General features: G+C 42.1%; 1 protein-coding gene across 2 annotated transcripts in view; it reads right to left on the bottom strand.

Moving 5' to 3' along the window:
- Positions 1-26073, bottom strand: part of slc6a2 (solute carrier family 6 member 2) — a 32298-nt gene extending 6225 nt beyond the window's left edge. The window contains exons 1-11 of one of the 2 annotated variants that reach the window (XM_073836066.1): positions 25723-26073; positions 25174-25645; positions 23890-24021; positions 23300-23537; positions 13330-13468; positions 13002-13136; positions 11336-11439; positions 3688-3812; positions 3383-3495; positions 1426-1554; positions 975-1074 (exon numbers count right to left, since the gene is read on the bottom strand). In XM_073836066.1, coding sequence (XP_073692167.1) covers positions 975-1074; positions 1426-1554; positions 3383-3495; positions 3688-3812; positions 11336-11439; positions 13002-13136; positions 13330-13468; positions 23300-23537; positions 23890-24021; positions 25174-25471 — 1513 coding nt within the window. In that variant the 5' untranslated portion in view covers positions 25472-25645; positions 25723-26073. The remainder of the gene's footprint in view (positions 1-974; positions 1075-1425; positions 1555-3382; positions 3496-3687; positions 3813-11335; positions 11440-13001; positions 13137-13329; positions 13469-23299; positions 23538-23889; positions 24022-25173; positions 25646-25722) is intronic. The other variant, XM_073836067.1, reaches the window with a different exon arrangement.
- Positions 26074-26760: the final 687 nt, after the last annotated feature.

Here is a 26760-nt window from a genome sequence, read left to right as displayed (position 1 = left end):
TTAAGGTTTTTAAGGAAAACATTCCAGGATTTTTCTTCATATAGTGGACTTCAATGGTGGCCAATGGGTTGAAGGTCCAAATAGCAGTTTTAATGCAGATTCTAAGGGCTTTACATGCTTCCAGCTGAGGAATAAGGGTCTTTTTTGAAGTTGGGGGAGAAAATGAGATGGCGTTTTTCACCCTACCTTACCTTTTTGAATCAGAGTACACAGACGAAGAACAGAGTTAGTGCAAGAAGAGCATTTGTGGTTAAAAAGTATATAAATTGTACATTTTTTGTTTTTTTAGAAAATGACAGTTTCCATAGATAAGGCCCTTATTCCTTGGCTGGGATCATGTAGAGCCCTTTGATACTGTAATTTGGACCTTCAACCCATTGCCTCCCATTGAAGTCCACTATATGGAGAAAAATCCTGGAAAAAAACTAATTTCTTTGTGACTCAAGACAGAAAAACATGAACATCTTGGATGACATGGGGGTGAGTAAATTATCAGGAATTTTTTATTCTGGAAGTGCCAGTTCTTTCCATGATATGTTACCCCACTCTTCCACCAAGGCACTTGAGAGTCCTTGAACACATTTAGGGGGATACATGATTACCAGTTTGCCACTGCAAGGTCAATCAGCTGTCCTTCCTGTCTCCCTGTAGCACTGTCTTAGGCATCTTACATTACGGACATTGTGGTGTATTGCTCTGTGACCTTCTTTGCCTTATGTTTGTTAGCCTTGCTAACTGTTAGTGTCTTAAGAATTGTTCCACAGGTGCTTGTGAAATAATTGTTAATGGTTTGTTTAACAAGCATGAAAATCATTGCTTAAACCCTTTCCAAAAAAAGATCTCTAAAGCTTATTTGGGTTATACTAAATGTACTAAACCTGTAATAGACTGCAAAGAGCAATGAGTTTACTAGCAGATGCAAGAAATTCGGTCAGTAGTGGAAGTAGATATGTATGTTGTTTATATCAGCTCACCATAGAACCAAGATACTCCAATGGCCTCAATCAGCACCCCAAATAGAATGGACGTCCCTGCAGCATACTTGTCCAACAGGGTCAACACATAGATCCCTCCCTGTCATGACCGAGATATAACAAAGACAAAATGCTGCTGAATAAAAGACTTTTCATCATTATATTGCTTGTATGTTATTTTTTGAATATTCATCTATTTTGTCTATTCATGATATACATACTCAAATAAAAATATATTCACAGAACATTTGATCCACTAAGTTTTCATGACTGTAAGCCAATACATGTTGAAATATCATACAGTAAAAGCAAGCAAAAGTCTTTATGTAGGGACATTACACAGATTTCAGTAATTTGATGTTTATGTGACAATGAATGTGACAAGAAAATAAATATCAACAGGAGTATTTCCATATTGTCCACTGCTAAAAAACAGACCCAGCATACTTACATTTGTGATGCACAGAAGGGCCATTAGGAATGTCCCAAATACTACAGCAAATGTAAATACTTTTCTATTCCTCTTCAGGATTTTGAAGTCATCTGACAGCCCAGTGATCACTGCCTCCATGCCACCCATCTAAACAAGACATTAATTAAAGAGAATATACTTTACTTTAAAAGATAGGGAATATGTTTTAGAACCATAGTTTTTTAGTTAAATATTGATTATTAGTAATTGCATTGTTTTTGTCAATATGAGATGGCGCAAACAAATTAAAAAGGTGTTTAAAGGGGACATCGGATGCAAAATTCACTTTTACATGGTTGTGTATAAATATGTCTTATCAGTGTGTGAACACAACAATGATAAAAATACATTCCCTACTTTTTTTAATCCCCAAAAAAACAAACGGTCTCAATTATCAAGCTGTTTTGATTTTCTGAGCAGTATGACGTCACGCTGACGGATTGTCCTGTTTTAGCATATTTCCGCCCTCAGCCAGATGTACGTTGTCTGCAATTTTTTCTCAAACAGTTGTAGCGACGTTTTGTAAGCAATGCAGGTGTTTTGTAGTTGGCTGTAAAAGTGAACATAAGAGTCTTCATTTTATCCTGACATCACAGCCACTGAGGACGCAGTGGATTAGTTTTGTTTTTGATGGTAACGCGGCACCAATTACACAAAAAAACAGAAAAGAGGGGTGGAGTAATCAGTAGCTCATTATCATTTAAAGAGACATGCACCAAAACGAGACACTGTGAACAGAGCTGTTTCTGACAAGGTATAAAGAGTGTTGTTTTACAAGACCATTGAGAAATTTTAACTAAAATATTTTGTAGACATTTCACGAAGACACTAAAGAATCTTTACAACCTTGTAGAAAATGGGCATCCGATGTCCCCTTTAACTAAAAGGACTATTAGCATGATCTTTATATGTGACCCTGGGCCACAAAACCAGTCTTAAAGGAACACTCCACTTTTTTTGGAAATAGGCTCATTCTCCAACTCCCCCCGAGTTAATAAGTTGATTTTTACCGTTTTGAAATCCATTCGGCCATTCTCCTGTTCTGGCGATATCACTTTTAGCATAGCTTAGCATAGATCATTGAATCCTATTAGACCAATAGCATCGCGTTCAAAAATGACCAACGAGTTTCTATATTTGTAGTATTTAAAACTTGACTGCCGTAATATGGCCGAAGCAGGAGCAGTATTATCAGAAATGAGTTCCCAGCTAGTTTAGTATTTGCACATGTGCTGCATGGTATTACTGCTCCTGCTTCGGCCATATTACGGCAGCAAACTTCCTTGACTATTACGTCGGAATGGGAGTGTAGTTCCTAATCTTATCAGCCTAGAAAATTGCAGCTTTGCATTTCCACCGGTCTTAGTACATGATATAACTACAGAAGAGTCAAGTTTTAAATAGGACAATTACCGAAACTCATTGGTTATTTTTGAATGCGATGTTATTGGTCTAATAGGATTCAATGATCTATGCTAAGCTATGCTAAAAGTGATATCGCCAGAACAGGAGAACGGCTGAATGGATTTCAAAACGGTAAAAATCAACTTATTAACTCGGGGGGAGTTGGAGAATGAGCCTATTTCCATAAAAAGTGGAGTGTTCCTTTAAGTAGCACGGGTATATTAGTAGAAATAGCCAAAATTACATTGTATGGGTTCTTTCATGCCGAAAATCATTAGGATATTAAGTAAAGATCATGTTCCATTAAGATATTTTGTAATCAGATTTTCAAATAGTTGTATCTCGACCAAATATTGCCCTATCCTAACAAACCATACATCAATGCTTATTTGTTCAGCTTTCAGATTATGTATTTCAATTTCCAAAAATTGACCCTTATTACTGATTTTGTGGTCCAGGGTCACATATATGACACAGACAATATAAACACAGGCCTGTAAACCTAGATAATTACAAGATTACTTGTACTCACAGAACTGTCAATTCCAAGGGTCAGAAGCATAATGAAAAAGACTATCGCAAAGAATGTGGCCCCAGGTAGAGTTGAGATCGCTTCTGGGTAGATAATAAATACCAGTCCAGCTCCTGCACATAGATATAAAAAATCACTACACAGATCAGCAAAGGGAAAAATAATGTTTGTCAGGGATCACACTCTGGTTAACCACAAAAGAAGAAAGAACAGTGCACAATGTAAAACTGAGAAACATGAAAAGGTTGAGTAATACACAGAGAGTAAAATAAAAACAGGACAGTTAGGTTGTAGGAGTCACAGACCCTCAGTGGCCACATCCTTTATGTTGACATTATGCTGATGAGCCATATACCCCAGAACTGAGAAGATGGCAAACCCTGAGAAGAAACTGGTTACGCAGTTTATTGTGCTGGTCAGAATAGCATCCCTGCAACAAAGCACAAGATAACAGTTCACATTAAATCAAAACTGCTGAGCACAATCTATGACTTGAACACTTTAAACCCACAGCGAGTCGATGCCAAAGCTGTGGCTTATCCCCACTGTGGATATGCTTTGAATTATCAAGTCTCATTCAGATGTGCACTGTAAAGATTGAAGTTTACCATTGTTTTTTGAAAGCTTGTTCCCACAATGTCTGCCAGTTGCAACGACTAGACATTACAAAAACATCATTCATAACCCAACAATTTATACGAAGAGTACATCCAAGAAAGAATACAACAATTCATGACTTTAATCATTTCAAAGTGTGTCCTAGGGTGGAACCATTCAGTGTAATCTGCGAAGAAGCACATAAATCTGCTTGCAACATATTGTCATGGTGGCCAAAAGCTAAAGAGGTGAAAAAATGCTGCTAAATATTACGCACTAGCTTATTTAAAAGTAAATAATGTGAACATGAATTCCTCAAACTGACATTTTCATTGGTTTTCTTCATTTTCTGTTAGAAACAAAAGCAAATATTTTGACGTGGCTGTAGATTTTAGGTCTTAGTAAGACATCTGTGCCCTGGAGAGCAAAAACCTGTTGGATCAGTGGGGTTCCAGCTTTAGACGTCAACATGCTTTAGATGTGTACATTGACAAGCCACTGAAAGAAAATTTCAAATATGTTTGAATATGAATCTACTGTAATTTAACCTACGCCAACCAAAGTGGGCGTTGATTGACTTTTAAGCGATTAAATTAATCAGAATCAGACTGTCTTTTGTTTCTTCATACCAAAACACTTCATACATGAATAGAAATCACCTCATTCATGCTATCCACAAGCCTTTTATAACTTTTTACCAATTTAAACAGTACCTGAAAAACGTCTCGGGTTACGTATGTAACCTTAGTTCCCTGAGGGAACGAGACGCCGCGTCAGGAACGCTATGGGGAACGCCATTGGCGGGCCGCACTCTGAACTGTGTATAACAACCAATGAAATGACGGGGGTGACGTCACAGGCGCGGTGACGTCACCGACCAGGAAGTATAAAGCACGTGCGTTTGAAGCCGGCGGCAGCTCTTTAGGAATGAAGCGAGCGCCGCAGGGTGCGGGAATTATGGTCCGAGACGCGGCGTCTCGTTCCCTCAGGGAACTAAGGTTACATACGTAACCCGAGACGTTCCCTTCCGGGAACTCGAGCCGCGTCAGGAACGCTATGGGGAACGAGACTACCAACGCCCCCATAATTACCGAGCCCTGCGAGTGTCTGCTCAACCAGGGTGGAAAAAGAGAGAGCCCTTGTCTAGCATTACGCGGACAAGAAGGCCCTGTAGTCCTCGGCCCTCGGGCACACGAGGAATGGTAGTCTTCCTCTGTCTGGTCGCCAGCCAGAACGAGAGGTACTCCACGGCCCTCAGGCACACGCAGAGTCTTAGTCCTTTGTCTGGGAGTTAGCCAGAACAAGAGGGACCGAATGACCACTGTCTAGCACTCGGCGGACAGATGGTGTGGGAAGTCCTCGGTCCGCAGACCCACGAGGACGGTGAGCTCGACCTCAAGGCTCCTCGGCCCTCGGGCACACGAGGAGAGGGTGATCCTTTGTCTGGGGGTTCAGCCAGAACAAGAGGGATCCAAGGCTCGGCCTGGAGCTCCGCCAGGACGCGAGGGAATAAGCCATTGTCTAGCATTACGCGGACAAGAGGGCACTGCAATCCCCGGCCCTCGGGCTCACGGGGAAGACAGTAGGTGCCTCTGCCTGGTAGCCAGCCAGTGCATGAGGCACTCCTCGGCCTTCTGTGAAGGCAGACGAGGAGTCTTAGTCCTTGGTCTGGGGAAAGCCAGAAACCAGAGGGACCGGAGTACACTCGGTCTGATAGCATCCTGCGTCAGAACACGAGGAGAATTAAGCCATTGTCTAGCATTCCGCGGACAAGAGGGCTGTACAGTTCTCGGCCCTCGGGCACACGAGAACCGTGACCTCTGCCTGGTTCGCCAGCCAGTGCGAGAGGCACCCCTCGGCCCTCGGGCTCACGAGGGGTCTTAGTCCTTTGTCTGGGGGTTCTGCCAGGACAAGAGGGACTGAAAGGGCTTTTGTCTAGCTTTCACGGACAAAAGGGGTAAAGTTTTGCAGATCTCTTATGAGTGGCGAAACGACTTCTCTTCTTTCCGCAGAAAGAATGCGCCTTGAGAAGTCTCCTCCTGGCTAGGGAGGTGGCTGCCCCTCTAGGCCTAGCGCACTAGGCCGAGAGTACAGCCGAGCCTGGAGCGGCTCTGAGGTCGAGCTCGTAATACCTAACGAATGTTAGGGGCGTGGACCAACCCGCAGCATTGCAGATGTCTTGTATTGGGACACCTGCCGTCAGAGCTCTCGAGGCACTCATGCCCCGAGTAGAGTGAGCCTTGAGTCCCAACGGTGAGGGGAGATCAGAGGACTCGTAAGCAGTAGTTATGGCATCGATGATCCATCTACTAATAGTGGGTTTTGAAGCTGGGCTCCCCCTCTTAGGGGGGCCGTAACAGACAAACAGTTGCTCTGTTTTACGCCACGTGGCAGCTCTGTGGACGTATGCGTCTAAAGCTCTGACTGGGCACATGCAGTTTAACTTCCTGTGACCTGGCTCCACGTATGGAGGAGGATAGAACGCCTGCAGCGTTACTGGCTGCGGTGCTAGGGAGGGGACCTTCGGGACGTACCCGACCCTGGGATATAGAAAGGCCTTGGCCATCCCTGGGGCAAACTCTAAATGAGATGGGGCCACTGAAAGGGCCTGCAGATCGCCTACTCTCTTGAGGGAGGTGAGTGCTAACAGGAGCGCCGTCTTAACTGTGAGGGCGCGATCCGTAGACTCCTCTAAGGGCTCGAATGGAGGCTTGCAGAGAGCTTCTAGCACCACAGCGAGGTCCCACGTGGGGACCCTGGGTGTCACTCGAGGCCTCAGCCTGAGCGCACCGCGGAGGAACCGTATGACCAAGGGCTCTCTACCTACTGAGAGGCCACCTAAAGGGGCGTGGTAGGCACTTATGGCCGCCACGTATACCTTTAGAGTGGAGTGAGCTAGCCCTGCGGATAGGCGAGACTGTAGGAACTCCAGAACTGTACCGACCGGGCAGTTGACTGGGTCCAGGTGGCGCTCGCGGCACCATCTCGCGAATAAGTTCCACTTAAGGCCATACAGTTTCCTCGTAGAGGGAGCTCTGGATTGGAGAAGGGTCTCAACAACCTCGGTTGAGAGACCCGCTCCTATGAGTTGTGCCCCCTCAGGGGCCACACCCATAACCTCCACCTCTCTGGGTGGGGGTGGCATATTGCGCCCCCAGCCTGAGACAGGAGGTCCCTCCTGACGGGAATCTCCCACGGAGAGCCGTCTAGGAGAGATACCAGGTCCGAGAACCATACTCGTGCCGGCCAGTACGGGGCTACTAGTAGCAGCCGCACTTGAAACCGACGGACCCGTTCCAGAACTCCCGGGAGCAGAGCGATCGGGGGAAAGGCGTACAGACGCAGCCTCGGCCACGTCTGTGCCATGGCATCCAGCCCCAGTGGAGCTGGATGAACTAGAGAGTACCAGAGGGGACAGTGCGATGTCTCCTGAGTCGCAAACAGGTCCACCTGAGCCTGGCCAAACACTCTCCAGATCTGCTTCACCACCTCTGGGTGAAGCATCCATTCCCCGGGCCTCGGCCCCTGCCTTGACAGGACGTCTGCTCCCACATTCAGATGTCCAGGAATATGGACTGCTCTCAGGGAGAGGAATTTCTCTTGAGACCAAAGGAGTATCCGGTACGCCAGCTTGTACAAGGGGCGTGAGCGGAGTCCTCCTTGGTGGTTTATGTAGTAAACCACCGCAGTGCTGTCTGTACGGACCAGCACGTGTTTGTTTCTTAGGTCTGTGAGAAACCTCTTTAGGGTCAGGGATACTGCCAGCATCTCTAAGCGGTTTATGTGCCACGAGAGATGGTGGGCGCTCCATAGGCCTTGGGCTGAGCGGCCACGCATGACCGCCCCCCAACCGGTAAGGGAAGCGTCGGTCGCTAGCGTGATGCGGCGACCAGGCACTCCCAGAACCGGTCCCTGAGAGAGGAACCAGGGTTTCCTCCACATGGCCAAGGCACGTAGGCAACGCCGCGTGACCTTGATCTTGCGGAGTGGGTTTCCCCTCGGGGAGAACCCCCTGGTCCTGAGCCACCACTGCAGTGGTCTCATGTGCAGCAGTCCAAAAGGTATCACGTTGGAAGCGGCTGCCATAAGACCTAACAGTACTTGAAACTGTTTGACAGTGAGTGACTGGCCTAGCTTTACTGCATTCACTGCGGTCAGTATGGAATCGACTCGTGCAGGAGACATGCGTGCCTGCATGGAGATCGAATCCCACACTACGCCTAAGTAAGTGGTCCTCTGTAGTGGAGAAAGCACACTCTTCTTGGCGTTGAGTCTCAACCCTAACTCTTTCATGTGAGCGAGAACAGCACCTCGATGCTGAACCGCTAACTGTTAGTTGAGTATGCGGATGCCCTGGAGTCACAGTGGAGCCAGCGCAGCATCCACACACTTCGTGAAAGTGCGAGGTGAGAGAGCTAGGCCGAAAGGAAGCACTCTGTCTTGGTAAGCCTTGCCCCTGAAAGCGAACCTGAGATACTTCCTGTGCTAAAGAACCAGAAAGTTCACTAAGGGTACCAGCCTCTCGAGACTGGTGTCTGGATTTACTTGAGGAACTAACTCGGAGTCCTGAAACAGCGAACTGGCAGGAAGCGCCGGAATTAGCTCCTCGGAAAACCCCCGCGGGGGTTGCGAACTCTCCAGGGCCGCTACGTTTCCGGGCGGACCAGCTAGAGGATGCTCGCGGGAGATAGCCGCGCCCTGTAACACTGGCAGGGTTAGCTGACTCATCTCCTGAGGGCCACGAAGGGGTCTGAAACCCGCACCTGGAGGTACGGTGCAAACCCCCTCGAGAGGGGCTGCCCTCAACGGCCCTGAACCACAACCGTCAGGGCCGCTTAGCCGAGGACTTCCTTGACTGGAGGACGACCCTCAGGTCAGGCCTCTTCGTCTTGGAAGCCCCCGACTTAGAGCGTTGCTTTCCGGGTCCCCTAGGCTGGGCCGGGGGAGCACGGGCGGCAACGCTCTGTTTTTGTGCCTCTCTATGGGAGCTCGTACACGGCTGAGGCTGCTTCTTAGATGGTGCAGCAGCCTCAGAGGAGAACACGCGGCGAGGAAGGAAAGTTCTGAACGCCGCCGCCTGCTTGCGGGCCTCCTGGTGCCTGGCCACAACGGTATCAACCGAAGCACCAAAGAGGCCAGATGGTTGCAGGGGGGCGTCCAGAAGCGTGACCCTGTCCTTCTCTTTTACGTCGGACAGGGTCAGCCAGAGATGCCTCTCCGCGGCCACCAGGGCTGCCATAGACCGCCCAACAGCACGGGCGGCCTCCTTGGTGGCGCGGAGAGCGAGATCTGCAGTTTTTTGCATCTCTGTGACGCTAACTTCCTCGCCGCTGCTGAACTCCTTCAGCAGGTCAGCCTGGTAGGCTTGCAGGATGCCCATGGTGTGAAGGCAAGACCCTGCTTGACCTGCTGCCGTGTATGCCTTACCCATCAGGCCAGATGTGACTTTAAGGGGCCTGGTGGGTAAGGACGGAGCCTTCAAGGATGATGCCGAGCCGGGTGACAGATAGCCCGCAAGCGTCTGTTCAACCCGTGGCATCGTCCTATAGCCACTCTCCTCTGCCCCCCCCACATTTCCATAATTTTCAGCGGGGGAGAAAAGACGGGAGGAGTATGGCTTTTCCCACGATCTCGCTAGCTCTTGGTGGAGATCGGGGAAGAAGGGAAGGCTCCGTTTTGGAGGTGCTGACTTTGTCCGCAGGAAGCGATCATCTAATCGGCTTCGCTGCGGCTCATGTGATTGCTGTTGTTCTGCGGGCCATGTGATGTGTAATTTGGCTACCGCATTAGTCAGCACCTCTACGAGCTCCTCATAGTGAGGCGAGCGTGATGGCGGTTGTGGTTCCTCTGTAACACTTTCAATGTCAACCTCCTCGGAGGAAGACAAGAGGAACTCGGGGACCTCCTCCCGGGGGGAAGAAACCGCAGCGCGGGCTTCCACATCCAGGAGGAGATCGCTCGATCCGCTGAGTGAGGGCGGAGATAGGGGATCACCCGTCTCCATACCCTCCAGCAGATCGAGCTGCGAGCCCCACGAGTGCAGCCGCCGCTCCGCCTCGGCGGAAGCGGGGCCAGACCCACGGGGCACGCTAGTGAAAGCCCCCTCCTCGAAGAGGGCTTTCCGGGAGCGAAGCAGACGCACCGGCAGGCGTTCACAGTGCTCACAGCCAGCCTTTTCGAGGGCTGACTGTGCATGCTCCGCTCCCAAGCAGACCACGCATAGACTGTGTGTATCCCCACCAACAATGAAGCGTTGGCAGGGAGGGACACACTGTCTATGCGGGCGCTTAACCACCATCAAACTCTTTTTCTTAATAGGTTGTAAAGATGCCATTCTACTCAAATAAAAGTGTGTCAAACTGGACACAAAAACAGCAGAAATGGCAAGACAGACTATTTTTTTTTTTTTTCTTTTTTACAGACACAGAGCGCTCTCGCTGAATGACAAAAGCTGCCGCCGGCTTCAAACGCACGTGCTTTATACTTCCTGGTCGGTGACGTCACCGCGCCTGTGACGTCACCCCCGTCATTTCATTGGTTGTTATACACAGTTCAGAGTGCGGCCCGCCAATGGCGTTCCCCATAGCGTTCCTGACGCGGCTCGAGTTCCCGGAAGGGAACTGTTTTTAAATTCACAACCATGTTTACAACATTGTTCTTTCATAAAAACCAGACAATTTCACCCCACTTCAGATATGTAATTTCCACCTCTGCAATTACTCAATTACATGTTGTGTCATTAATTAAGTATGATGAGGTTAAATTCTCAGCACACACCTGAATGAGACACAAAGACACTATTCTAGTTGACAAGAATATTGTACTATAACCCGAGAAACTTTACAGACTGTTATTTTGACTAATGGGATCCACAAAGCCCACAAGGTGACTGCCACCTGCTGGTCCACTAACAACTTTTCCTAACTTTTGATCTCTGGAAATAACATGCTGGTTTTCTCATGAGAATTTCAACCCATTAGCGAAAAACACCACAGCTTTACAGTATTAGTAACCTGGAATGGGCTATGGGCTAACAAATCATTCTAAGCCTTCAAGTAAAATATTGCTCACATTGGAACCTGTTTGTCGTAAAAGATCGGAAAGATTCTGTTCCATTATATAATTCTGAAGAGATGTTATTATTAAGGCCAATTCACACTGCACAGACGCACACCAATGGCAACAGTCACTTCTCAGATATTCCGAGATCCGACAAAGAATGATTTAACATGTTCAATTGACCAACAGATGTAAAATGCGAATCCGACAAAACCTGATGAACACTTGTCTGCGTCTGTTGGTGCAGTGTGAATAGACCTTTAGAGAACTTACAAACTTATCAAAGATTTGTTGTACCTGTAGCAGTTATTGTCAAATTTATTGTAGCTTGCGAAGGCAATCAGGACTCCAAATCCGGCTCCTAGAGAATAGAAAATCTGAGTAGCTGCATCAATCCATACCTGCAGCAAACATAAATGAGTGAGAAAAGTATGCATTTGTCACTATTTTTAAAGAGCACCTGTTATACAAAATCCTTATTTACATGGTGTTTAGACATAAATGTGTGTTGACAGTGTGTGAACAAAACCACCCTACAATGACAAAAATCCACCCACTCCTTATTTTGTAATCTCCATTAACCCTTTCACACGTGAGTTTAAAATATTCTAGCTGGCCCCCCAAGAGTGAGTTTTTTTAGGCGACCGTTATTTTAGAATGTTTCACTTTACTGTTTCCATGGGCACGCGTCGTGTGACACACCGCAGCCACAACAGCACTGTAAGACACATGGATGGCTTTAATTGAGTTTTTCCTGTTTTTATTATTAACATTCACAAGCATGCTCACTATATTATGAAATATCTGATATTCCGATTTTGAAACATGTGCAAATAAATGTATTTAAACAGTGAAACACTTTTATAATGACCGCGTTAGTTGATCTATAACGGGTGATGGGCGCCGCCATGTTTGTTCGCGCTGAATCCGAGCTGTGGGATTTACAACACGCAAATCCATCCTCTCCTCCCGAAAGACATTAAAGTAAGTCTCTGGTGAGCTGGGATTAGAGGAGAGTAAACTTTATAGTTACCTACACAATCTGTATATGATATCAATAAAATATGTTGTCAGAATATATTTGTAGGATCATTATTGCCGCTTCCATAGACATCAGTGTGTATTTTACAAGCTATAAATGTATGGTTTTGCTAGTACATATGTGTATTTAAATGTCTGAAACCTAAAATAAGCATTATATGGTTGAAAACACTGAATAGTTGTGATAATATGACAAGCGTCCGATCTGGCTCAGCACCAGCCAAAGCGCCGAAACTTTTTGAATTCAGCAGTTGATCACGTGATGCGGCGAACGTTCAAATCACACCGGTGTGATCGTACGCTTCAGGGACCAGCCAGGACAAATCACACGGGTGTGATCGTAGGCGTTAAAGGGTTAAACCAAACCAGTCTGATTAGGCATGCAGTTTTGATTCTCAAAGAAATGTGACATCACATTGTTTAGGCCACGCCCACGGCCGCTTACTAACTGCATTGCCATAGTTTCTGCCCTCAGCGAGTTGTGTTTGGTTGTACGCTGTCCTCTATTTTCTCTGTGCTAGAGCAGCTCTAACATGAACGTCTCGTAAGCAAAAAATGGATTTAAGACTGAACATAAGAGTCTTCATTTTCTCCCAGCATCTGAGCCACTGATGACACAGTGGATTACTTTTATTTTGAAAGATATGTGCCTCAAAATCTACCTAAGTACGTTTATGTCTACGCAAATCATTTCACTCCAGACTGCTTTGTGAATGTCATGTCCTTATAGTGCTTAACTAAAGTTTTAAGCATATTTTTGTGCGTACATTATCAAACTATTTTCTTCACAGATACATTCTGGGGACACCCAAGACCAGTCTTGTAAAAAGGAGCATAATAGGTGCCCTTCAAAGATTCAAGATATACAGTATATATCTGGAATTAGTTAAAAATAGGTTGAGCCCGATTAGCATGAACTTACTTGAGGATTATTGAGCTTCTTTAGATCAACGTGGAGATATGCCCTAATTCCATTCATTGCACCAGGGAGAGTGATGCCTCGAATCAGCAACACCAACAGCACTATGTAGGGCATAGTAGCTGTAATATACACCACCTGAACACACAAATAAAGATCTGTAAATGTTTGTCCAGTGCCTTGAGATCCCTATATAAATAAAAAATATTTTTACTAATCACAGATGAAAATGTGTATATATGAACTTTAGATTCATCATTAAAAGAATGACCAAAAACAAACAGCTATACTGTATAACTATCATTTGAGATTTTAGCTGAAGTATTTGCACCTTTCCAGAGGATTTGACTCCCTTCCACAAGCTGAAGTAGAGGATGAAGACAACCATGATAAGGCAGAGGGCGAGCTCCCAGCGAGGAAAACCCAGGTCACTGATGCCCTTACTCTCATGCATGTGCAGCACCCCGCGCCTGGAGGAGGAGAAATGGAAAGTGAGATTAAAACACTACTTCAGTGCATTTTGTTGTGTGCCTTGTTCAAAGTAGTAAAGGAAGTGTCCTGGGCAACAGTGCCCCTGGGACCAGGAGATTCATTAGAGTGTTTTCCTCATCAAATTATGGAACACTTATTATAATGTGCTCTATTCTTAATCGTGCTAAGCATAGGGTAAAAATATTGCACACAAAAACTGTTTTGAATAAATATACACTGTACAGGTCCGTTGGCGCCAGGGACCTCTATGCTGGGGTGTGGGGGGCCTCACTGAATCATAAACCACTGAAATTCTAGTTAGATTCTAGGGAGTATGTAGGAGTTGCCTGGTCACTTGACGTCACTCCTCTTATGATACTGATAAAGAGGAACATGTTCTCTCAGGTCAAAATATGATAAAGCATTGTCTTGATAACTGAAGATCCTATAAAGAATCTACAACTACAGAGAATTCAGTCCACTTCAGCTCTGTCTAGGGAACTCAATCTTGTTTTACAGCACATTTTTACACCCTTTCATGTGCTTTATATGTTATGCTTGTGCTCACTCTTATTTTACGGCTGTTTCCACTAGACTGCCTACTCTGGACTGATGTTTATTATATGCTAACTCTAACCAAATCTTCACAGAAACTTTATTAGATTTAAAGAAAAGCATTTGGCTCTAACTAGTGTAACAATGGGACTCAGAAACTAGTGAGCACTGGATTCAAATGTAGTGTCTGTAATGGATTAATAACAAAAGTACAAGGAACACAGAAACAAGAAAACAGAATAAAAATCATCAAACAATATGACTGTTTAAAGACTAGATCTGACAAACGCCACTGGAATTGTGTCACACAAGCCATGACACTCTCTCACGCAGTGAAAAATATATCACAGAGCAAAGACAAATCTGACAGCACACTGACAGACAAGACAAAGCAAGTTACTTTTGTTATGAAAGTCTCAGCTTTTAAATTTGGTCCTTTTTTCAGTCTTTAATGTGTCATTACAGATCGATGTAGTGCCTGTAGTCCGATCTCTTCCTCTTTACTAGTTATAGCACAAAATAAACATGATTGCACATCAGAAGTTACCTTGTTTCAACCAGATGTCAATACACACCATTTTTCAAGTTCAAGGCCACCAACGTAAATCTACTCCCCTGTCTGGTTGTTTGTCGGACAAAATGGCAGATTTAGTGTGATGATTGGTCAGATTGTTGAACTGAACAGAACCATCAAAACCTTTGCTGATTATTGCAGCTGAAAATGGTCAATTATTATCATGTTTTGAGCTGTACTAATCGGTTAGACCGGGAAGAACATTTGGAGTACTATAGATTGGCAAAAGTTATAACAATGAAGAAGAAAAGTGCAAAAGATTGTCTGAGGGAAGAAGGTGTTTGTGGTTGGCCAAACTGAACCAGGATTTCCAGGGCAAGAATCTTGACATTTGTGTTTGTTCTTATTAATTCCAGTCAGGCAGGTGAAATATTGGGTTAATATCGTAATTAATACTGCTTATATGTATCTTTACCACCTATGAACTTTAGCTTGTCAAAAATCACGCCCTTTCCTGCTTACTAAATCCTTCTCTATATGATTTACCAGCTTACACATGCATAAATTAGCAGTTCAGATCGCATTCAGTAGTATATCAACCGTGCCGTGCAATTTATGCTGTTATTTACATCTGAGTATCTTTTAATATGGCCGTGCATCCAGGTAACTGACTAAGCCGTGATGTAAGAACAAACACTTGGAAACAGGAAACAAGCAACTATAACTACCACATAACAAAAATGCACAGACACAGAACCTTTACAACTAGTACAGCCAAACTAGTACAAACACAGTACTGTATGTGTCACACACTGTGCTGCGTCAATTGCTTCAAAAGATTCGCCAGAACGTAAATTACCCATAAACCCCTTTTTCCCTCAGGTTCTGGCTCCCCAAGAGGGATGACATATGTCTTGAACATTTTAATGGCTGCATAAATAAAAAAAGGGTTGAATAATGGTTAAGACCAAAGGTTTCTCAGCCATCCAATGATGAATATTATTGCTGGTTTCTAGCAAAATATCTGGATACACCCCGTGAAAAGAGTCTCTGTAGAATGTGATCTAAATGATTCCTGTGCTGCACCTCCCAGCAAGGTTCAAAGAGGAGAAACAGTACAGGCCATTGTTCTTATAGTATAAACAAACCCCTATAGCACTGCCAGAACATTGCTGTAGTCTTTCCCTCTGAAAGACGTATCTTGTAAAGGAAAAACGAATGCTGCTCTATTTGAACACACTTTGTTTATGAGTTTAAAAGCCATGATGTGAATTAAAGCAGACTTGATCCATGTCTATTTACTTTAAAGCAAAATTATAGGCCAAGAATATTAAGGGACAAAGTGTTATTCCCACATGATTCCTATTTCGAATTCCTTTCAGCCCAACTAATTAATTTCTCATATTCTTAGCTTAATTTGACGATGTTGACATCAGTATCAGTAAAGGATTAAATCTGGATCAGATGCACAGGTTTTCAACTGAGATGCTTGTATTTAAAAGAAAAAACTTGAAAGCTGGAGAGTTTGAGAATTGCTCAACTTCCCATCAAACAAGTAATCTGGTCATGCACTGGGAGTACGGGAATAAACGTGAATGTGAGGTCTACAGAAACATGGATGTTGAAGCCATCATGGCTGAGTTAATGAAGAGAAGCAAAGCCAGACAAACCCTCAGGGCTCAAGAGACGGAAGACAGTCCAATCCCGTCACCATTGCCAATAACATCACGCTGGGACCTGTCGACCCGCCTGTCCTGCTACAGTCTGACCTTTAATCCACTCTCTGTGACATTTCAATTGACCCCTGGCCCTTTAACATATCTACACCCTATACAAATCTCTTGGTTTATATCAGTCTTCAATGAGAATAAATACTTTTACAAATAGCTCACTTACATTTGATTATTCATTTACTGACCTTTCCACTAATACTTTAGTAAATACAGTTTTGATGAAATCTTTTATAATTACATATGTGTGTTATTAGAAAGCAAAAGTGCAGGCAGCGAACACTAGAAAAGATACAGTATGTCCAAAAAACCAATGACAATCAGGACCACATGTTCTACAAGACAACTGTGCATTAGGGTGTTTCTAACTCATCTTTTGGCATGCTCAACAGAGGTATTAAAGAACCATTCTCTATAAAGACGCTTTCCGAAAAAACTAAAACAGACATGACTTGACTAGTGCAGTGCATTACAGCTACAACCTTAAATGTGACTAGTGCCTATAAAATGCATCAGTCTATATAATGCATTCTTCAACAAGCACAAGCAGAAAACAAAATACTACCGTAATAAGGCTGAATCAGGAATGACTTCTAAGGGCACTTTTTGTTTATTCTTTGATTTTGCACTTTCATTAGGCCTTAAAAGGACTAGTTTACCCAAAAAATGTAATTTGCAGAAAATATACTCACCCTCAGGCCGTCCAAGATGTAGATGAGTTTGTTTCTTCATCAGAACAAATCTGGAACAAATCACTTGCTCACCAATGAGTCCTCTGCAGTGAATGGGTGCCGTCAGAAAGAGAATTCAAACGGATGATAAAAGTCCACTAAAATCCACTAAACTATTTTGGACTGTTTTAGCTTAAAAACAAAGCTCGATCTAAGCATATTTCTCTCTTCAGATGAGACAACTTTTTCACCATTGAAAGCAATGTTATCGATAGAAAATTCACTTGAACTTGATGATGGATTTGTTCCCTATTGCAAAAAAAATCTGCATATGCTAGTTAAGTATGTTTTGAAGCATGGCAGCTGGTTTGCGCTGTTTTAAGATGGTCCTTAGTTTGTCTTGAGCTGGTTTAAGAGGGTCCTGAGCTGGTTATGAGATGGTTATGGCAACTAGCTCCAGCTCATAACCAGCTGTCATGCTTCGAAACATACCTAACCAGCACCAGTTTCAAACATGCAGCATTTTGTTTCACAACATGTTAATTGATGGACTGGAGTCGTGTGGATTACTTGTGGATTACTGTGATGTTTTTAATCAGCTGTTTGAACTTTCAATCTGACGGCACCCATTTACTGCAAAGGATCCATTGGTGAGCAAGTGATGTAATGCTAAATTTCTCCAAATCTGTTCAGATGAAGAAATAAACTCATCTACAACTTGGATAGCCTGAAGGTGAGTAAAATGTCTGCAGATTTTCATTTTTTGGAGAAATATTCATTTGTTATTTGCCAATGACAAAACTGGTCACTGTGGTACACTATAAAAAGAACAAACTGTGATAACGTGTAGTCCAAAAACACAAATAGAAACACAAACACTCCTGGATAATCTTCCTAACTTCAAAAACAGGCATAACCACTCTTTTCATTCTGTGGCAGCAGATCTTGAGCTTGAGCTCAGTCTCGGTGACAGCGGTTGGGTCAGGACAGATGTGAGCACAACCTCCTCTAATTGAATAATTACATTAGATTGGCGAGTATCTTGGCAAGCGTTCCCTCTTCATTCATCTGATGTCCTGTCCTCGCCAAGCTAAATCCACACACCTATGATTTCAACATATCCTCAGCTATGTACTCTGAGCCAGAAAATGGCCACAGAAGGGAACTCTGATGGCATGTGGGGTCTCATCTCAGCTTGCTTAACTCTGGAGCAAATTATATTTGTTTTCATAACAGGCAACAGAATGTCCAAAGAAGTGTTTGTGAAACCGCACATTCATTGTGGTTATGGACCCCTCTGGCTGACACAAGTTCAGTGCTGTTTTTTTATTTTTTTTTTGTGATTTTCTTCCTTCTATTTCTGTAATTATTAAAAACAAACAAACACTGCAAATAAATAGCATTTGTAAGACTTATAACCACACATTATTAAAAAGTATTAACTGAAACACAAGAGCTTGGTACTTTTTTCAAATATATTTTAAGGTTTCACTATTATGAAATTGATTTAATTTGAATTACTTTTTAATAAGTATGGTCAAGATCTTCGTCTGGGCTTTTTAAATGATTATATTTTTTCTCAAAATCCACTATTTCTGTCTTCATGACATCAGTCTGATGTTAAATCTGAGACTGCGTGTGATGTAACAAGATTTCAGTAATGACGGAATAATTAGATTTAGGACACCTGCTGTGTAAAACAATACAACGGAGCAGTAATGGTTCATTATTCTCAACAAACAGTGATTGACTCGAACATGTCAAGATTGCCAGAGACAGCGTAGTCAAAGGAAATGTGGGTGGCACACAAGCTGATGAAATGTGCTTTGTTGAGCTTGTCATATTTTGCTTTTGTCTGGTTGTCGGTTGTTTTAGATAGATGTGTGGCACGGAGGGTTTTTGTAAGACCGATGAACTTGACTGGGTTTTTATCAGGGGCTTCTGGGTTGACAACTGCTGGTTCAACACCTCTTTCTGTGATTGGTTTCTAGCTCTCCCCATCATTTTAGCTATTCTGAGCAACACACTGCTTAATCTAATATTCAGTGTATGGCACACCTGCTGAGCATGTGAGACTGCTGTATGTGTGACAGTAATGAATATTCTCTAGTGCCCTGTGTGCTGTCCCATGATGGCAGGATTACTGGTGGCCGAAAACTATTATAATAGAGCGGCATGAGGGGGGGGGGGGGGGGGATGGGAAGCAGAGGAAATGACAGCTTTCCACATCCCCTCACACAGAAGACAGCTGGGGAAATGACACTTCAAAGCATTGCTGGGTGGGAAACCAGTCCAAAAGAGGGTAAGAGCACAGGAGAGGGAGAAAGTGAGAGAAACAGCTAAACAGACAGTGAGAACAAGACAAGCAGAGAGTACAAGAAGCGGTAGATCACCAAGACAGGAAAAGGACTTGAGGGTTGGATGAATTAAAATACATCATATATATGAGACAGATATATGGATGCACATCCACATTCTACAGTGATGTTAGAGATTTCACAATATACAAACATGCATAAGATTTGAGCAATAAATTGAAAGAATCAAGACACGGAAACCCTCACTAGAATCTGATGACGTGTCTCTATGATTTTGTCCATAACTGGTTGTAAACAAATCAGCAAGTGCTGTAGGTTCTTCATTGTTCCACACATTGTTCTGGTTTTTCCCTTAGACACGGGAAAGGACTGCTTTTCTTTGAAGTGCAAGCGGCTGCCTTTCTTTCAGTCTACATCAAGAGTTTTACACACAGATTGTAGGCAAGAGTTTCAGATTTTCGACTGCCGCATACAAGTTTCAGTGACCTAATTTTGAGCACTTTTAAACAAAATTGTTCACATATGAACAGCTAATCATTGTGCTTGTTTTCTACCCCAGAGCAGCTAAAGGATAAAGTATACCTGGATGATTTTAAGGAATAGTTTATAGTGACTGTTATTGCGTACTCAATCTTATGTTGTTCCAAATCTATGTACTTTACTTTTCTCTGTGGAACACAGATATGTGACCCTGGACCACAAAACCAGTCATAAGTGTAAATTTGTCGAAAATGAGATTCTTACGTCATCTGAAAGCTGAGGAAATAAACTTTTCATTGATATATGGTTTGTTAAAATAGGACAATGTTTGTCTGAGATACAACTATTTGAAAACCTGGAATCTGAGGGTGCCAAAAAATCTAAATATTGAGAAAATCGTCTTAAAAGTTGTCCAAATTAAGTTCTTAGCAATGCATATTACTAATCAAAAATCAAGTTTTTATATATTTATGGTAGAAAATTTACAAAAATATCTTCATGGAGCATGATCTTTACTTAATATGCCAATGATTTTTGGCATAAAAGAAAAATCGATAATTTTGACCCATACAATGTATTTTTGGCTATTGCTACAAATATACCCGTGCTACTTAAGACTGGTTTTGTGGTCCAGGGTCACATATTTTCTAGAACCTTGAACAGTCTGGTGACAAATGACCATTAAAAATAAATTAATAAATACCACAGTAAAAAGTTGGAATTCATTTATATATATATATATATATATATATATATATATATATATATATATTTTAGAACTTTTAGGCAGAAATATCTATAAATGGCCAGATTTACTAACAGCTTGTGTCAGCGCAAACCTTCTTTTGGCATTAAAATAGTAGTCAGAATTGACTAAGACATGCAGTGAAGAATTAGCGCTGAAAAGGCGTGGACAGTTATTTTTGTGCCTGACCTTATTGAATATTAATTTGTATGAGTTTCCTTTCATATGCAAAATATATGGGAGGAGAGTATTAAAAAAATTACGCAATGCAATTTACTAACATTTTTACTTACATTTGTGGTCATCGAATTACTGCTCCATTATTTAACGCCTAAAAAAAGCATGTCTTAAAGCAGGCGGTAATTTACGGTACTCTTAGTAGATTGCTCTGGTCATTATGGAAATTATCTGTGTTCTTTAATGTGCGCATTGTTAGTAAATCACATGCAGAATTTTCCCCTCCCATTAACACTTTTACGGAATTTGCTCTCTAACGCTAATTTGCCCCGTTTAGTAAATCTGGCCCACTATGTGGTAAAATTGCTAAATAAAAACATTTTCCTTGGTATTCCTCTGTGATGTCACTAAAGACTGGAATACACTACACGACTTCAAAGAGGAAAATGTAGCATCATACACTAAACCAGCGGTTCCCAATTCCAGTCCTCGCGACCCACCGCTCTGCACATTTTGTGTGTTTCACGCATCGCTTCCGACGTTTGTTCTATTCCAACGTTACTGCCCTTCGAAGTGGACATCACAGGATATTCCGCCATTATTCATTAGTTCGAAGCGAGCGTATGTGTTCCATTTGAAGGTCATTAAAGCGTGCGAGACGTAAATTTAAAATGCATTTATTTACAGATGCACTTATGTCACACTTCTCTAGTAAGTTTCATCTGTGTGAAGACGCTACATGCGGTGGCGTAGCGCAAATATGTGAATGAATGTTTCGAAGTATAGTAAACAGATTTCCCCCGCTTAGGGAGCAGGGAGCAATGAACACTTTGCAGGGACCATGTCAACCGGATCGCAGTTCCTGCAAGGACCTCACTTCTAATGAGTTGGTTATCTGAATCAGGTGTGTTAACTAAAGAGAGACATGCAAAATGTGCAGAGCGGTGGGGCGCGAGGACTGGAATTGGGAACCGCTGCACTAAACGACTCAGAATCCCACATTACCAGACTCTAAAGTTGTTCCGATCACAACAAACTCATGCAGAAACGTGTTGCTAGCAGATGATTGAAAATGTCTTCTAAAATCAGCTAAAAATATCAAACATGTTTGATATCCTCTGACTGGATGAAATCACAGTCTGAAGCTAAAAAATACACTATGTGATTTTCTATGAAATCTGTCATCTCAAATCCGCAGACTAACTCTGACTAGTGTCAAATTATCTAAACTGTAAATCAGGGGAAAATCTGGGCAAAAATTGTGTACACTCCTAAAAAGTAGGGCTCTAAAAGGTTGTTTTTGCAATGATGCCATAGAAGAACCATTTTTGGTTCCCCAAATCAGTGAACAGTTCTTAAAGGAACCATTTTGAAGAACAATTTTAAAATCTAAAGAACCTTTTTTCACTACAAAGAATCTTTTCTGCATTTAAAATGTTCCATGGATGTTCGAGGTTCTTAATAGAACCATCTATGCGTGTATTACAGCCTTTAAGCCAGCTTATCCAAATGGCTGTCCCAGATACATACGCATCTTGCGTCTGGAAGCATTACATACTGTACAGTAGCTTCACAGTTCAAGAAGAAATTCAAGCAAATTTTTCTTCAGCAAGGTAATTATGATAACTGCTCAAATGGCTGAAAATCAACCAGTCTTCCAATACTAAACCAGCACTGATACACCTGACTGATTTAGCAGTAATGATTAACTAAAGCCCAAAACCCCTCCAATGCAGCCTGACAGGGGCACAGGCAAAGCCAAGTTTGAAATCTCTTTTCATCTTTTCCTGTCTGATGCAAAAGAAATCATTCATATCTTTAAGAATGTTTTCATAATCTCACACAGACAAACTGTTACACAGATGACACTGCACAGATGTGCCATGCTTTTTGCCAGCCCTGCAAAACATTACATGCACAATGGCATGAAAGAAAGAATGTGTGGAAAACAAATCCTAAACAGCGATAGCTGAATGATTAATGAATGAAATAGCTCCATTAGGCTCCATATCAGCAAGACTCCATAGGAAGCGACAAGCAACTAGTAAAACATGAACGTGTTGAAAAACATCACAGACATTGTGAAGCAAAAGAAAGCTCCTGACTAGTAAAACAGCTGATTTTGTAAGTGGAAATGTTTCATGTACTTTTTTTAATGTGTTTGGAACACCTACACTCTTAAAAATAAAGGCTCCAAAGGGGTGTTTTTGCAGTGATGCCATAGAAGAACTAGAAGAACCATTTTTGGTTTCCCAAAGATCCTTTAAGTGAACAGTTCTTAAAAGAACAAATCTAAAGAACCTTTTTTGACTATAAAGAACCTTTTCTTTTTCTGGTTCCGTAGATGTTTAAGGTTCTTCATGGAACCATTGATGGCAATAAAGTGTATAAGACAAAATACAATAAAACCTTTTGTTTAATAACCTGGATATTCGTACTTTTAAGCAAATCTTGAGCGGACTGCAGCTGATTAAATAGTAAGCCTATCAACTCTCAGCAATTTTTTTTAACTGACATTGATATTGCGTCACACTTGGTGTTCTTAGACTTTTTTTATGATGCGACTGTTGGTACTGTAAAGCCACAAACAAAAAAAAAACAAACAAAAAAAACAATAATACAAATAAAGGTTAGACTTACTCATAGAACTCTGCAGCCGGTGTGTTCTTGTACTTGGCATAGGAGGTTCCATTACCCAAGAAGGTGCCATTGATGAGTTGTGGTAATGTGCAATTGGGGCTGTTCCACGGGTTATTACAATTGAGCCAGGGCAGCTCACTTCTCAATGAGGCAAATAAGTAATACAATGACCAAGCTATGATGACGTTGTAGTAAAAGCCCACATACAATGCTATGATGATCACAGTGTAGCCGACGCCTGAGGAGGAAAGTCACAAATATTTAGTTATTACATGTGGAATGCGTTTTGCTTTATGTGTTTCAGGCCTTTCCTTGCTTCAACATATGAAATTACAAATGTGTGCAATGACTTCAAAGTCACATCAGAGTCATTGTATAACCTAGTTCACTGCCCCTGCGAACACACTTGTTGGCTTTTGTTGGATCATTGAGTTAACCCTGTTTGTGTCCGTTGGGTCAGTGTAAAAATGAAACACCCAAAAGTCAATACTCGAACATTTGTTTTGGGGTTCGTTGGCCAGTGAACTTATTAAATGAGTTGGAATGTGTGAACCTGGTACATTTTATCTTAAATAAAAATTTCAGCGTACCTTTAAATACAGGGCAGATCTTCCAAATGGTAGCTGCTCCCTCTCTGTTATACTGACCCAAGGCAAGCTCCATGTAAAACAGGGGCATCCCGGCAATGAACAGGAACAGAACGTATGGGATCAAAAAGGCACCTGGGGGGACACATTGTAGATATCTAGATGGCTAAAGAATAAATGAAGGCTAAACAACAGGCATGTGTAACTTGTAGCTTCTATCAACAGTGGAATTAGAGGCAGTTTAACATAATCATAGTTCTTAACATTGACTGATATATTCAGATATGGAAAATTCTTCATGGTTTAACTTAATGGTAAGTCAAATTAAACTAAAAAATGCCAAGTTGTCTTTTTATGAAATTTTCTAAACCCATGACCTTTAGTATGTTTTCAGAAATCTGCCTGATCCCTGCTGTATTTCCCTTTGCTCATGAATTTTTAATACTGTAATGCTATAGTTTTGATATTATAATTGATACGCAAATGGAAAGTGTATCATTTATGTAGAGAAAATTAGTTGTTTATTTTACTAAAATCTACAGCAGGCCTTGCAATACATTTAAATGAATTCATTTTTCCACAAAAAAAAGTTTCATACTGAAACCTGATGGAATACATGCCTAAAAATGGAAAAATACATTTTGTTACTCATAAATAAAAATAAAAAAACTGATAGCCCACTACCAGATGAGTTCACTGACACTGACATCTAGTTTATGAAGACAACAGCACAGTGTTGGCAGGTTGTTGAGAAAACAATTGGTTCATAATTTTTATATGATTTGAATCAAAATTTTTGGAATAAAGTGGCAAGCTACAGTTCCTAACTTTAAGTGTCATTAAATTATATGATGTTGATTAAAACGTATGTATTGCTTTGTTAAATAAATATTACAAACAGTAAAAAATATTATTGGACAATTCGTATTTTTTACAGCAGAAAAAAGTTTTAAAATATGCATTCATTTATACAAGACAGTTAAAAAAATCAACATAACAGAATTTTCATCCTATTTTCTTTCGTATACGCTCTTACTCATCAGCAATAAATAATAGATTAAACTCAACAGATTTTATGATTTTAGTAATAGCTTGAGACATAATGTGTATGGTATACAAAGTATATGCAATTAAAATTAATTTTAAACGTAAAAACAACGTTTGTAAGTTTGTAAGCTGCTCTCCCAAATAATTATATATCCTGTAGCCAACATTTTGCTTATCAGAGTTAGTCATGTATAACAGTGGAAAGGGTGACCTCAGAATAAATAAAAAACTCAACCTTACCTCCTCCATTTTTGTAACACAGGTAGGGGAACCTCCACACATTGGCCAGGTCCACAGCGAAGCCTATGACAGAGAGCAGAAAGTCCAGTTTCTTGCCCCAGGTCTCCCTGGTCAACGTCTCAGTGGAGCCGGAGGTGCATCCGCGGGAGCTCGGAGAGGCCAAGACAGAGGAGTTCGTGTACTGGACCCCGTTCTGCTCCTTGACCAGGATCAGCTCCACTTCTTTTTTCTCCACGTTAAACTGTTTCAACGGGGCCACCGAGGACAGCTTGTGCTCAGGCAGGACTTGGATATTCATCTTTGCGCCCTGACGCTCTCGTGGCCCCGAGGATGTGGAGCAAGTGAGGTGCGTGCCGCTCGCACTGACGATGATGATGCTGATGATGCTGCTGCTGAGGATGATGATGATGATGATGAATAGAAAACGCTACAGCAGTTGCTCTCCCGGTGAGTGTTGCCCAGCTTTCATCAGCTGAAAGAGAGGAGAAATGAAAGTTTACTGTGACTGTGAGACATAACAGCATCCCATGCACCGCACTGTTAACCTACCGAGCGCGCAAAACGATTTACAATGAATGTGCGAGAGCGGTCTGTCACGGTTAACGAGGACAAGAAAACTTTACAGTGACAATCAGTTGACATGAAATAGCTGGACGCAACATACTTTATGGAGTAACTGTATATGTCTGCATAAAGTGTCGCTTTTCGAGTCTGTAATATTTAAAGATGACTCTGTACTTGTCAACATGAGGGGGTCCCTCCAAGATCCGTCCCTCCTGCTTGATCCAGAAAATGAGAGGCTGCCGCTTCTCATGAAGTTTTACTCTCCCCTCCCTTCCAGCTGAAGGCTATAAATTGTGAGCATTTAAACCAACATCCAGTTTCTCCACACGTGATATTTTCTATATGATCATCATCATCCTCGCCTTCCTAATCTTTTTTGAAGCTTCCTCTCCGCCCCGAATGTCACACTCATCCTCAAACTCGCGGTGCGCCACCGCTGGACTTAAAAAATGAAGCACCTTGCGAGATGTTTTTCTTTTTTTCACATTCAACACCAAAGTTTTTCATAAATTGTTGCGTAATGAAGCAAAAACGCAGTATAGTTTTATTGAATTGTTAGTAATGCAATGTAAATTCAGTATGCTAATTAGTCTATACACTCCCAGCTAAGAGGGAACGTTACCAAAACTTTGGCCGAACAACTTTGATGTTCAAAGTTATCTTTGTTTTTTAATAAGGTTCCCAAAACGTTAGCACAAAATAACAGTTCTAAAACGTTTTAGTGAAATGTTCTTTTAACGTTTTTAAGCGTTAGTTGTTTCAGAATGTTCAGAGAACATTTAAAAGTAACATTCTCATCATGTTTGCAAAATTATAAGATGGAACGTTCCCTTAATGTTTTCGCTAATGTTGGTATAACCATGAAGAAAAAAAAAAAATTGGAACATAGATTTCATAACGCAATAGTAACAGCAACATTTTATTTTCAGTGATGATAATAAATCAGCATTTTGAAAATAAATCAGAATAATTTCTGAAAGATCATGTGACACTGGAGTAATGGAGTATTCAGCTTTGCATCAT

The sequence above is a fragment of the Garra rufa genome, chromosome 3, assembly GCF_049309525.1.
Source record: "Garra rufa chromosome 3, GarRuf1.0, whole genome shotgun sequence".
NCBI classification, from domain to species: Eukaryota; Metazoa; Chordata; class Actinopteri; order Cypriniformes; family Cyprinidae; genus Garra; species Garra rufa.
Note: the sequence above shows the minus strand (reverse complement) of the source record. Positions and strands in the feature narration are given on the sequence as shown.